A 13,289-nucleotide genomic window follows, 5' to 3' on the forward strand; every position below is an offset into this window, starting at 1 on the left:
TCAACGTGGGTTGGCTGTCTGAGTAGGAATGTACTGAGTGCCCCACAAATGCTCAATAACGGACCAGATGCTTGAAAATCGACTGGTTAAGTTAATCCTTGTCCCTAACTAAATAGCTGACAATTTATAGCCAGTATGACAATCACAAAAGATCATTTCATTTTTGGGTTGTACACACAGTATATGTATATGTATATATATATATATATATACATATATATATATATATATATATATATATACATATATATATATATATATATATATTAAAGTATATACACAACTATGTACTTATGTACAAAAACAAACATTAGATTCATTCCTCCTTCCTATCACAAAAGAACTGGTGTTGAGCAAAGTAAAACAACATAGGTTAGGAAATCAAACAAATACCTGAAGACACAGAGTACAAAAATATCATAATATTTCATGGGTAAGTTGTAACTGTGTTGCCAAAAAAGGCCCTTGGCAGTTGTTTTAAATGAAAAAAAAATATGAGTTTATAGAGAAAATTTCACAAATTTGAGTGCAATTCTGTCACGGAATTACAAGAAGTGATGTTGCTTGAAGGTAGAAATGGAAGAAAATTGTGGTTTTTGTTCATAACTTGTGCTTATTTTCTGTTTTTCCTTATCAAATGACCAGAACAAGCCCCTTTCTTTGTTAAGAAACGGATGCTCCCTCCTCAAAAAAATTAGAACCTGAGTCAACAATCATCCTGAACAGAGGAGGAGATCCTTAGCTTGAAGTTATTGTGTTTGAGTAGAAGTTTCAGCCTGTTTCTGTAAAGTTGTGCTATAACTGAAGGCAAAAAATCCTCAACGGCTGATCACTGCATGCATTTACAGTGTTTAGGGTACCAGTGTTTAATGGATTTTTATGTATTGCCTGCACTTATCGAACCACATGTGTTGTAGAAAGTTTTCTTATATACTTTTTCTTTGATTAAAAAATTGTTGCTTTATCTGCTCTTTGTTTTTTGGCTGCAAATACTATATTACTGTAAAATTTGCTGGCTTTTTTCTTTCTATTTACAAACTACTGAGAGGGCAATTGTTGGGAAATGACCATCCCAATTATAGTACACACTTTCAAAAATAAAAACACCTGGGTGCCAAGGACTCAAAGACTGCAATATAAAAACAATTTAGATGAGAAGTTGGTCCAGCACTTAGTAGTCTTTTTTAAGTCTGTTTCTCTCATTTGTCTTGCAGTGTTGCAGTCTTTGAAGTGACAGATTTCATCATGTATAAAAGCAACAGAAAAAAATAGGACAAACAAATTAAATGAAAAAAAAAGTCAAACAACAACAAGAAACAACAAAACAGTCCAATCAGACATAGTATAGCCAGTAGACGAGGTTGAACAGTGAGAATACTGAAGGAAAGATGATGCGTGACCAGCGGTCAATGGCATTCACATCCGTCAGGTCTGGGATTTTGATTTTGAGTTGAGAGGATCGCCTCCGCAGGCGGCTGCGTTTCATCTGGGCAGACCGGTCCAAGGAGTGGCGGCTGGCGGAGCGAGGCCCTATCCCGCCGCTCTGCTTCCGGTACTGGATGTGCGACGAGGCCGTGCTGTCCAGCTGCACCATGGATTGAGAGTTCCTAATGTCTGCCACGCTAGTGGTGATTTCACCTCCTGCCACTTCATTATGTATCTCCAGGGTGGTTAGCAGGATGTTCCCATGGCCGTGTGGTTCCGCCTGTATGGATAAAGACATAGATGACAATTTGATCATAACTCATTTAGGACTAGGATGTTTTTCTTCTCGCATGCTCGGTGTTTTTTAAGGCAGGTGGATTTTAGCTGATGTAGTACTATGTCTTTGTTCAACAGCAATTACACCTACATTTGTTGTTTTACCTGCAACAGACAGTAGTCAGAGAGCGCTTTGTTTAAATCAGATGATTTCCTGAAGGCCAAGCTAAAGCTAAAAGCCAATATTTCACCATCTAAAATAACCCAAACTAATATATTTTCAAAAGCTACAACAGCCAACTGCACCAACCTGATAGGTGGAGTAGCAGTAATGTGTCAGCTATGTAATTTCATGATGTCATAGTGCACCATACCTTCCTTGAATCATAACAAAGAACAAAACAAAGAAAGTAAGGAGGAGAATGTTGGCCATCCAGCAGCTGTAGTCTTTCTTCTTGTCATGTGACTTTAAATTACAGTATTTAAACATGGTGCTGCTCCTGCTTTGTTCTTATTGCATCTAATCACATGGGTAGTTGGTAATTCTTTTTGACCAATCAACAGTTCAGTGTGTCAAGCTCCACCCTTTAGTTGGTAAGCGTGGGACCCCAATGGAAGGGTTCCAAAAAAGTAGGATGGCTCGGAATCGGATATTCTGACACCCTTCCCAATTTTTGCTTGAGGAAACAATAGATGAATAAATAAAAATAAAAAATGCTAACTGTCTATCCCGCATTCAGGGCTTAAAGTAAAAAAAAAAATCCTGAGCCTGAACTTTTTTCCGGGGAGAGGAGGTGCAGTGGATCTGATGCACACACACTATAGGCAAACAACTTTTTGTCATTGTGCTTGGCAGGGCATAAGATGACCTACAGTTTAAATGTGAATTTTAGAAAGTAAAGATAATAATGTTATGAGGACATGTGAAACTCAGTCAGGCTAATTATTCATTTAGCAATCATTTAATTTAGTAAAGGGCAATATATACAATAAAAAAAAACTATTACGGAGCAACAGTTAGCTTTAGGTAACATTTTAATTTTAAATTGCAACATTTCCATTGTTTTTGTTCAAAACAATATCAAATTAGGTTATAGAAAATACAAAACAAACAAATGCAATTTAATACACTAAACTACAAGTCAAGTGACAATATGTCTAAATTAACAAAGAAAGTATGATTTTGTAAGTGCTTTAACGGATTTATTAACACTGCAGATGAAGACGTGCTGTAATCAGAAACGATATCCAGGCATGTTGCTGCTTCACTGTTTAGGTTTCATGTGTTTGTCTCATGCTTGTTTATTGAAAGTATGTAAAGTCCCGTAAGGATATGATTTCTGTGTTGATTTAGTTTAATTTCCACTGATGTTCATGACTTATTTTATTTATAAGAGTACATTTCTTGTTAATAAAATGCAGAATCTACATTAATGTGGTCTGATATCAATCAGTAGTTATACTGTGCACATTACTGGCCAAGTAGTACCTTACACCCACCTCTTATTCTTTTGAGTTGTTTTAGATTAGAAAAAATTATTCTTTTGGCTGCCAAGTTCTGATTAGCTATTAGCATTAGCTCACCCATCACGAAAGCTTCTGATTTCCCAAATTTCACACAATCCCACGTAATAAAGGGGAAAAAGGCAAAAGAACGTCCTTTTAAGTTTGAAAAATGAAAAAATAGCTACAGGTGTGCACTAGCACTGCTGATGTTTGGCAGCATACGAATGGTTTACAGACTTTAGTTTTTTTTTCTCTTGTTCATATGTGTACTTGAGATCAGTTATTAGGGAAAACACAACATTAAAAGATTAAAAAGTTTAGTCAATTCTGGTTTATTGCAGTTTATTTGACTCATGCTTTTTATCTAAAATATAGAGAACGATGAACAGTTGTTTTATTTGTGTTAACAAGCACATTTATTGGTTGAACTGTCAGAAATTATTGCACATATGTGATATAAGAGCAAAAAACAGTAATTTCATTGTTGCTCACAAAGCTAACTAGTGAAAAGTAATATTTTCCAAACACTCTCTTGAATTTCTACATTTAAAAATGAAAAAAAGGGTACATAGATTTCCTTTTGATCACATAAATATATTTAGGAGGAGTAAAGCAATACTAGAGACTCTTACCCTAAGCTAAAGCCAAACAAGTACGTTTTAAGTTTTATGAAACCTTGGGAGACTGATTTCTAAGGTACTGTTTGAGCCATATGTTACATAGCATATAAAACATAAGATGTTAAAAATGTAAAAAAAAAACTTGATTTCAAATGGAGTTAGTTTTTAAAACAACATTGCAGAATCTTCTTTAGGAAATTTATGACCATATGCACAGCAGTATTGAGATACCAACTCTGATGTGTGAAAGAGTTTTATCATTGTTCGACTGGAACCAGCATTTCAGTCTCAAGCTGTCCATCTGTAAGGATGTCTTTCAGCCAAACTCGAGCTAAGATCTTCTTGGCTTCTTCTTCTTAATTGGCTGTTCAGATTGCTGTCATAAAAAGAACTGCGTAGAGGAGTAGCGTCTGATGACGTAGGGTAAACTGGTCATGAAAGGAGTGTTTACCAGGTTTATATTTAGAGGCTGGAAAAGGTTTTATTGGTAGTAAAAATATGATTGTCAAGCTTTAGACCCTTCACACTAGTGCTCTTTTGTTACTGTCACTATTTTGTTGGATTTCAGTTAAAACTATTGGTAAGAGGACATTATTATCATCTACTGCATGAAAGTAGACTACCACTACCTTTGGCTAAGCATACACAAAACCTTTTGGAAACATGGACCGACTAAATACATCAAAGTACTGCTGGGTGGCATGGACTAAATAACCTGGGTGGTTATTGTTGTATCATTTGACATAAATTAAATGACTTCAGTTCCACCAATGGATCCACTTCAGCTGTGGAGCTTTAGGTCCAGTACATCATTTTCACCCCCATCTGTAAAAAATTGATTGGGACTCTGAAGACGAGCACACATCCCTAAATATGTTCCTTTTTGGGTCAATTGCTCAGAATCTTCCCATGCATGTGCATCTAATTGGTTGGTATATATTGTAGAGGTGTAAATAAATATGATGTTGTGACAAGTTTCTCCTCATTTTCTTTGTCTGGAATGTTTTTTTTTTTTTTCTGAATATTGCAACCGTGGTTGGTTCATTCAGTCTGCACGGCGATAAATTGGTAGTCTGGCAGGAAAATTGCCTTTAGCCTGTGGATTGTGCCTCAGGAAAGCAAGAACATCTATCTTGTTGAAAATAGGCCGCTTGTTTTAATCTTTGGTGGGTTAGGGTTAGTTTAAATATCTCAACTAAAGGGATGCAATTTATCCACAATCCTGGGAGGATTTATCTGACAGTTTTTTAAAATTTTTATTGTGCATCCACTTAAGGAAAATTACAATAAAACTGCCTTCTTTAATGAGGAAATAGTCAGATATTGCTGTGCTTTAAAATACATTTAGGCATACATTGTGCATGTGGATACGCTACTTCTACCAGATTAAATCTATACCATTGCAAACTTCATGCTATTTTCATAGAAGATTGAAAGGAAAAGTAGAATTTCTGTGGTCTGATGATTTCTCTCACAAACATTTTCCTCTTTCAACAGCCTTCTGGCTGTCAAAGAAAACTGATGCTTCATTTCCTTGAGCCAAATGCTGGCTCGAGATCTGAGACAGGAAATTCAAGAATATTTAATTAAGGATATTGAAGTGCTTTGTGATTTGGGATACATTGCAAATGCACTACACATGGACCTGACCAAACAGCTTCAGATCTGCAAATGCTAGTTATCATGCTAGCTATCATCCTAGCTAGCATGCGAATGATAAAGAAGAAACAATATGAATTTTTCAGATCTGATGCAACAGAAGGTGCATAAGTTATCTTTCATTAGACTAAATACTTCCCATATGACTTGGGAACAAATTTTCTGATCCACTTAAGGAAAGGAAAATAATTTGTATTCTGGACAAAAAAATAAACAACACATCAATTTTTAGCTTTAAGTGAATAAAAGACTGTAATGAACTGTTGAGCTGGTGGCACCTGAAAGTGTGGTTTTTAATAGCCCATATAACCAAACAGCTAACTCAAAAATGCTCCTCATCAGAACTTATCTCAACAGTTTCATTACCATAGTCCACAATTTAATTCAGGACAGAAGATACAGGACTGAACATTATAATCCATGCTTATGATGAGTGTGCCACAAAACAGATAAATAGAAATGGCAAGTGGAGATTAAGTCGTTCATGCAAATGTAGCAACTGGGGAAGTCCCACTTTTTTCGTTTTTACGTGGAAAATTTGAACATTTCTGTTAAGAATAAAAAAAGTTACAGAAGCAAATATGTCATGCTTTCATAGTTTCATATTTCATGGTTTCATATTTTGTTCAAAAAAGAATTTGATGATTTACAAAGTTAATAAAACCGTTTTTCCCCAACAGAACATAAATAGCATATAAGATGTTGAAATGGAGTCATTTGATCATTTCATGGATAATATGAGCCTCATTGTAAATCCTTTGCAGTAATTTCCAGTAGAGCATGAGTAGCAAACAGTTTTTACCTTTGATCGTGTCCCATGCACACAGGGATTCCTCCTGATTCTCTGAATTATTTGATAATAGTACCATACACTGTAAATGATCTTCAAAGTGTTGACATTGAGTTTGCAAGAGTGTACATTACATTGAGGAACATTTTCCTAAAAATGTTCCACAATTTTTAGATGCAGTTTACCTCAGATTAGTAAACCTCTGTCCATACTCACAATCTGAGAGGCTCTGCTTCTCTGAAATGCTCCTTTTTTACTCAGTCATGTTACTGACCTGTTTCCCATTAACCTAATAAATAGTTAAATGCTCCTCTGGTTATTTTACATGTGTACCAAGTTTACAGCCTTTTGTTTCCCTTGTTATAACTTTATACTGATGTTTTGCTGCCATTAAATTAGAAAAGAGTTAATATTTTCCATGAAATGGTAAAATGTCTCAGTTTCAACATCTGATATGTGGTTTATATTCTAACAGTAATAAAAAACGGGGTTTGTGAGATTTGCAAATCATTGCATTCTGTTTTTATTTTCAGTTTACACAGCGTGTACTAATACAATACCAAGAAATTCCCAAATGACAGCACTGAAAATGTAGCATTAAATAAACTTTACAGGGTTTTACACTGTATTGTAGTTTCATAAAAGAACATTTGTGCTGTTTTTACATCAGTTCCAGGCTGAAGTTGTAATGCGACTCATATATAATGTTAAAATGAGGTTTTATAGTATTTCATCATTTATTATGTGGTTATTATTAAGCTATTGACAACACCAGACTTCATGTAATGAATGAGCTTGATTTACCATTTACCAAGATACATAAAATATATATTTTTTTCTCTTCGGAGGTTGGAGGGTACAAAAATGAAGGAAAAATTTCTTATCACAAGGAATTTGGGTTCCTCTCAGCATACAGTGACTTACAGTGTTGTATATAATTATTAGATGGAAGATTAATGATGAAGAAATACTTTGTTGAGGAAAAAAAACACTCCAAAATCAAACTGGGAATAATCAAATCAGACTCCCATCGCCCTTAAAGCTGATATTATTGTCTCATATTGTGCTCATTCCCAGTTATAGTAAGACTTATTTATATTGCATGAAAATCACTTGGGGGACCTCTGCAGTCACTACTTAGCAGAAGTCAGACTGCTTCACCACATCCTGACATGCGCCATGAAAGAAATGACCGTTGATGATTTCAATGAGAAAGACTTTACAAACAACATGCATCAGGAATGAGCTCTGAAAAGAAGAAACAGCATCATATTCGACACCAAAAGTGCGCATGAGCATCATTTCACGATATGCAATGTCATGGAGATGTCTGTTGCTGCTGAAGTCGTTGCATGGATGGCGAGATATTTTGCATCAAAGGCAAAAAGAAAATGAACCACATCCATGTTGGTTGATGGCGACAGATTCTCACTGAAAAGGAAAACTCACCGAGCGTGAGTGGCGAAGACCCTTAACTTGATTGGACCGTTTTAGGGATGCGGTCCTACTACCTGCCTCCTGAAGAGATGAAAATATTCAGACACATGTGGGGAACAAATGCCTGAAAATGGAAGTGTGTGTGCCTTTATTTATTAACATATTACTGATAATGAAGTACAAGTTAATCAACAGTATTTTATTTTACCTGTCATCTTCTATATCTGTCCTCATTGGAATCGTTGCCAATTAAACACTTCTACTTACATCAGATTTTGAAAACAGGTGGCAGTGGTGTAAATGTAAACATTTCTTTGTTTTTTTTTCTGCTGCTGCACCAAAACATACCAAATAATGTTGGACACCCCAAGAATCAAACAATAAAAGTCCAAAAAAAACCTACCCTTGCCGCGTCATACTTGGCCGCCCTTTCATTGTTGGCCTTTTCCGCCTTCTCTGCTAGCTTCTTTTGCATCTGAGGGCCCCTCCCAAAGAAGATGTAGTTGACAAAGGCGTACTCGAGTAGGGCCAGGAAAACCATAACAAAGCAGCCCATCAGGTACATGTCGATGGCCTTGACGTAGGGGATCTTGGGTAGCGTCTCCCTCAAATGGGTATTGATGGTGGTCATGGTCAGCACCGTGGTGATCCCTGTGGTAAGAAGAATCCCATTTTTTGTTAATAATGACATCTAGACAGAGGTACAGTAAATTCTACCCCCTTAACCCTATATTTCTGTATGTGATACATACAGTTGGAGACCTTTTGCATCATTTTATGTAAAAAAAAATTCAAAACCCTGTTGCACATAATCTGTTACTTAAAAGAGACAAAAAAAATACTTTCTTCTTGAGTCAGACTTTAAAGGGTTAGGAACATCCATCTGAAAACTCCGCCAATTAATCTTGGAAATTAGGATGGTTTATTCATGCTTAAACTACACCTGCCTTTATGGAACAATGCTTGATTTTAAGCAGGTGCGTCACTCTTATGTTAAACATTAAAGTCACAATGGCGATACCTCCAACAAATGTCTAAGCTGTTACTATAGAAACAGAGAAAGTATTTTTTCTGCAGCTGATTAGTTAAGAGCAGGATTGACCTAGTAGAGAAAAACAGTAATTGTGTTGTTCTGTGACTTCTTTCCTCAAGTGCAGCAGGAACAATAAAGAGTGGACAAAAAACAAGGCAAACACTACCTTTCTTTTATGTCAACGCTCTTATAAAACAATTTGCTGAGTGCTTTCATGTTTCATCTTCTTTGACTTGCATGAACGCAGTCGAGGTGGGTGCACAACCTCTGCTTCATTGAAATTCAAAGGTCTGCCTTAAAACATTCAACATCCCCTTTGGTCATCAGACAGAAATAACTCATTAAAATAGTGCTGCATGTATTTAGCTCCCAGCGCAAGCTAACCTTATCCGTTAGGGGTATGAATGTACAAGGCACCTTCACACCTTTTGAGTTTGCATGACATAAAGATAAAAGTATAATGATGATAAAACTAAAAAAATACTAACTGGGTTGACACATAGTGACCATGGGCTGGAGAAAATAACATACTGCAACACATTAGTTGATGTATTCATGAAACTGAAAACAAACAGAATTAAAGTTAGTATGAAAAAGCATGCAATCCAAAAACAGAAACTGGGTGGTTTTTATGTTTACATGAGTCGAAAATATTATTTGAATGCAATAATATTTTAATGTAAAGGTGAAAGTTGCATGAACTAATTCATAATTTGAGATCTCTGAAAGAGGGAAGCAAATGAACACAGGATCTGAAATAGCAGGAAAAAATCCGTCATCTGTGTTTTAAGGTAGAGGGCTGCATTGGGATTGGAATCCCACAGGTCTCATGGGGCACAATTTGAATTTTGCTGGGGTGGGTTGCATGGGCTTGAAATCCAGAGGGAGCAGGATTATGAAATTAGTCCCATACACCAAAGCATAATTCTCCAGGTGTAGGATGAATCAGTTATCTTTTTCAAGGAAATTTCAAGCACTGAAATACAGTTAGACATATCACATATGGCATAGACCATAGCTCTCAAACTATGGTACATGTAATACCAGTGTTACTCCCACTCAGTGGTGTAGTCTAGCATATTCTAGTGGGTATATCCTCACAGCTGTGTCAAGCCAGATGTTTATTACTTTTATTAGTTTTGTCCTAAGAAACAGAAATGATGGAGTTCATGTTTGTGTATAATGGAGGGAGGGGGGACTGCTCTGTTTGTGCATGTATGTGGGCGTCTGTGTAACTGTGAGAGACAACGATGGGTGTGTTTTTAAATTGCTATTTCATATACTTTGGTGTGTGAAGGCTTGTTTTACTTTAATATGCATACATTTATTTTCATCGTGTAAAGTACTTTGTGTTGCCTTTTGACAAGAAAAGCGCTTTATAAATAAAGTTTGATGTAAACTGATTAACAGCTGCAATTAACCACTAAACAGCCACTGACAGAACAAGACAAATGCAAAATGTTCCATATCCATCTTTTGAGCATAAATGGGCTTTTAATCGTTAGCTAAACGTATCATGATGTGACAAAAGATTCTCACCCCAAGATATCAGTCATAAAGGTGGTACTTGGGCAGCCTGATTTGTTCTGTGGTGGTATGTGATGTAAAAATGTGTGAACCACTGGGGGTAATTACATATCAGCAACTCCAACTTTATGACAAACTTTAAAACACCAGGTAGATGAAACAAAGTGCCATTAAAACATTTAAATATTGATTTAATAGATAAAAAATACTCTAAGAAAAAAATCTAAAAGATATGTACAAATCAGGAATAATAACAAGTGAAATAACTCAGAAGACATGTCAAGGTCATTCTTTATTTCACTGATTTCTACTGTCTTTCCTCCATCTTAAAATATTTCTGCATAGGGTTGCATTTACCAGCTCTGCTAGCACAATTTGTGGGTGCCATTCAACTGGTAACAGATAAACAACTCATCCATCATCATGCAGACCTTATGACCTTATGCTGCACAAAAGCTGTACTTTATCTCATCACAGATACACAACAAACATATCGCTACTGCTTTATTTTCTTGTCTTAGAAATAAATTGAGTCTATCAGTAGCAAGGCTGCTCGTAAACACACGCAGACATGACATTTGGTGTGTGTGTGTGTCATAATGTACAGTGAAGAGACAAGAAACAGTCATGAGGTTTGGGTGGAGGATAGGTAAGGTCAATCTAGCCCTTAGTGTGATTTATTGGCACATTACAAGGTTAGTACCGCTTGTGTATGTGTGTGCATGTGTGTGTGAATCTGCGTGTGCATGTGTGTGTGAATCTGTGCTCGTGAACATGCTTAATGTCTGGGCTGCTATTGGATGGCGCCTTTTTTTTTTTTTTTTGAGTTAACGACAGCCTTGTTCTTTATAGGTGTTCTTTCAGCTGTGCCATTACTCTCCGTCCTTCACTCCCACCCCACCACTCCTCTTCCTCTCGTCTGCTACCTCCCTTGCAAACTGTTCGGACAATTTAATCAAAAGGCCAAGCGCCCGTGGGCTTCCCATCTTTTTCATCGTGCCGTTACGCTCTCCGGAGAGAAATATAGTTTCATAGGGTTTCTCTTACTCGCTGTCTTTTTCTTTCTTTCTTTTTTTGGTCTTCTTCACCCACATTGTCTGTCTTGTCCCATTGTTCTCTTTCCCTTTCCCCTTTTTCTCTCTTAATTAGCGGTTATTGCTCTGCATTCCAGTCTTTCTCATGGTATATGTCCTAGAATCTCTTCTCCACCTTATTACCCAAACAAAGGTGCTCAGAAATCAAATAAAGTGTAAACACAGGCCAATTTGACATTTGCACTATGGCTCAAGATCATAGAAAGGAGAAGGTGTTATTCACAAAGCATTCTTCGTACCAAGCAATCCTTTGCTATTTTGTACTCTGTAGCTGGGATAGAAATGCTTTAAAGGTCTGAAAGATCACACTGTGGTCTCAAACTTGTCTTCCATTACACTAAAAGTGCTCCCGCTCCAGCCCACGCCTTCACCATTCATATAATATGATTACGAACAAGGGCCACGAGTCTGGGAAATAGCTTCAACCAGATTAATGTTTGAGAAGGTAATTCTTAACTTCGCAATCCTTTGAAATTGCTCAGGAAAATGAGATTCTCCTTCAAACAATTCAATTGTTTGCCTCCTGTCTCCATGAATTGATTTCCTCCTGATCATTACACTGCTCTTACTGGCAGGTTGGCACATACAAAAGACTAACCCACACATATATACACCCTCCATCTCAATCAAGATACCTGCTGAAAACTCGAAATGGTCCATCAGAGAAGTGAATAGACCTCTGCTTTCCTTCCAGTTGCCGATGCTCACACCGGATATTGCAGCTATCCATTTGCTTAACAAACATACAAATCAGACAAACAGTCCAAGGCATAATGACCGGATATTGCATGCTGAGACTGAGTAGCACAGCACATAAAGGAATGTGCTTCTACTGGATTACTCCTGAAGTTGCAGCAAGGTAATGGATAACAGCCGTATAATACGTTCAGGTCATTATTGGTGCATTAACTGTTGAAGCAGAAATCGGTTGGCATGGCCAGATTAAAGTGTTTTGGCTCTCAAGGCAAATATTTACAGCAGGACTTTTGTTAAACTCCTATCTCTAACCCTGTCACTTATAAGTTACACCCCACACAGCTGACCATGCTTCATAGCTGCAGTTTATTTAATGTCCAACCACTTTGCAGACACTCAGATGTAACAGTTGGAGGATCAAAACTGGATATTTTTACTCACTGGCAATGTTAACTGCAGATTTTAAATGATTGAAATCACAGGCTTTTTTTCAGTGAATTTGGAAGATGTGAACAGGTAAAAGAACAAAATCGTGAATTGAAACTAATAATAAAAAAAATGCATGAATGTCTATGAGGTGAAGTAGATATTCATAATAAAAAACTTTACAACTTACAAGTCTTTTCATTTTAAAATGTATTTCCATATGTAGGCATATGGATGGACTCAGACCTTAACTTTGAGAAACACATTAAGGGAATTACAAAGTCAGCCTACTATCACCTTAAGAACATATCAAGCGTAAAAGATCTGATGTGTCAGCAAGACTTGGAAAAACTAGTCCATGCTTTCATCTTTAGTCGGCTTGATTATTGTAACAGTGTTTTTACAGTTTCTACCTAAAACATCAGTCAGACACCTGCAGCTTATTCGTAAACTCTGCTGCTCGAGTCCTCACTAAGACCAAGAAAGTGGACCACATCAGTCCAGCTCTGAGGTCTTTACACTGGCTGCCTGTTCGTCAGAGGATAGACTTTAAAGTTCTGCTGCTGGTCTATAAAGCTCTGAATGGTTTAGGACCAAAATACATCAGTGACCTCTTGACCCAGTATGAACCTACCAGAACTGTCAGGTCATCTAGATCCAGTTTCTTATCAGTTCCCAGAGTCAGAACCAGACATGGAGAAGCTGCATTCAGCTTCTATGCTCCACATGTCTGGAAAAAACTCCCAGAAAGCCTCAGATCAGCTGAAACACTCAGTTTATTTAGATCCAGGTTAAAGACC

The 13,289-nt window shown here is 36.9% G+C and overlaps 1 protein-coding gene across 2 annotated transcripts in view; it reads right to left on the bottom strand.

Annotated features, from left to right (window-relative positions):
- Window positions 1–269: 269 nt before the first annotated feature.
- LOC121635443 (gamma-aminobutyric acid receptor subunit beta-3-like) overlaps window positions 270–13,289 on the bottom strand; it is a 49,111-nt gene continuing 36,091 nt past the window's right edge. Inside the window, exons 8-10 of one of the 2 annotated variants that reach the window (XM_041978579.1) lie at window positions 8,117–8,364; window positions 7,726–7,794; window positions 270–1,705 (exon numbers count right to left, since the gene is read on the bottom strand). In XM_041978579.1, coding sequence (XP_041834513.1) covers window positions 1,334–1,705; window positions 7,726–7,794; window positions 8,117–8,364 — 689 coding nt within the window. In that variant the 3' untranslated portion in view covers window positions 270–1,333. The remainder of the gene's footprint in view (window positions 1,706–7,725; window positions 7,795–8,116; window positions 8,365–13,289) is intronic. The other variant, XM_041978580.1, reaches the window with a different exon arrangement.

This window comes from Melanotaenia boesemani, chromosome 24 (assembly GCF_017639745.1).
Source record: "Melanotaenia boesemani isolate fMelBoe1 chromosome 24, fMelBoe1.pri, whole genome shotgun sequence".
NCBI lineage: Eukaryota > Metazoa > Chordata > Actinopteri > Atheriniformes > Melanotaeniidae > Melanotaenia > Melanotaenia boesemani.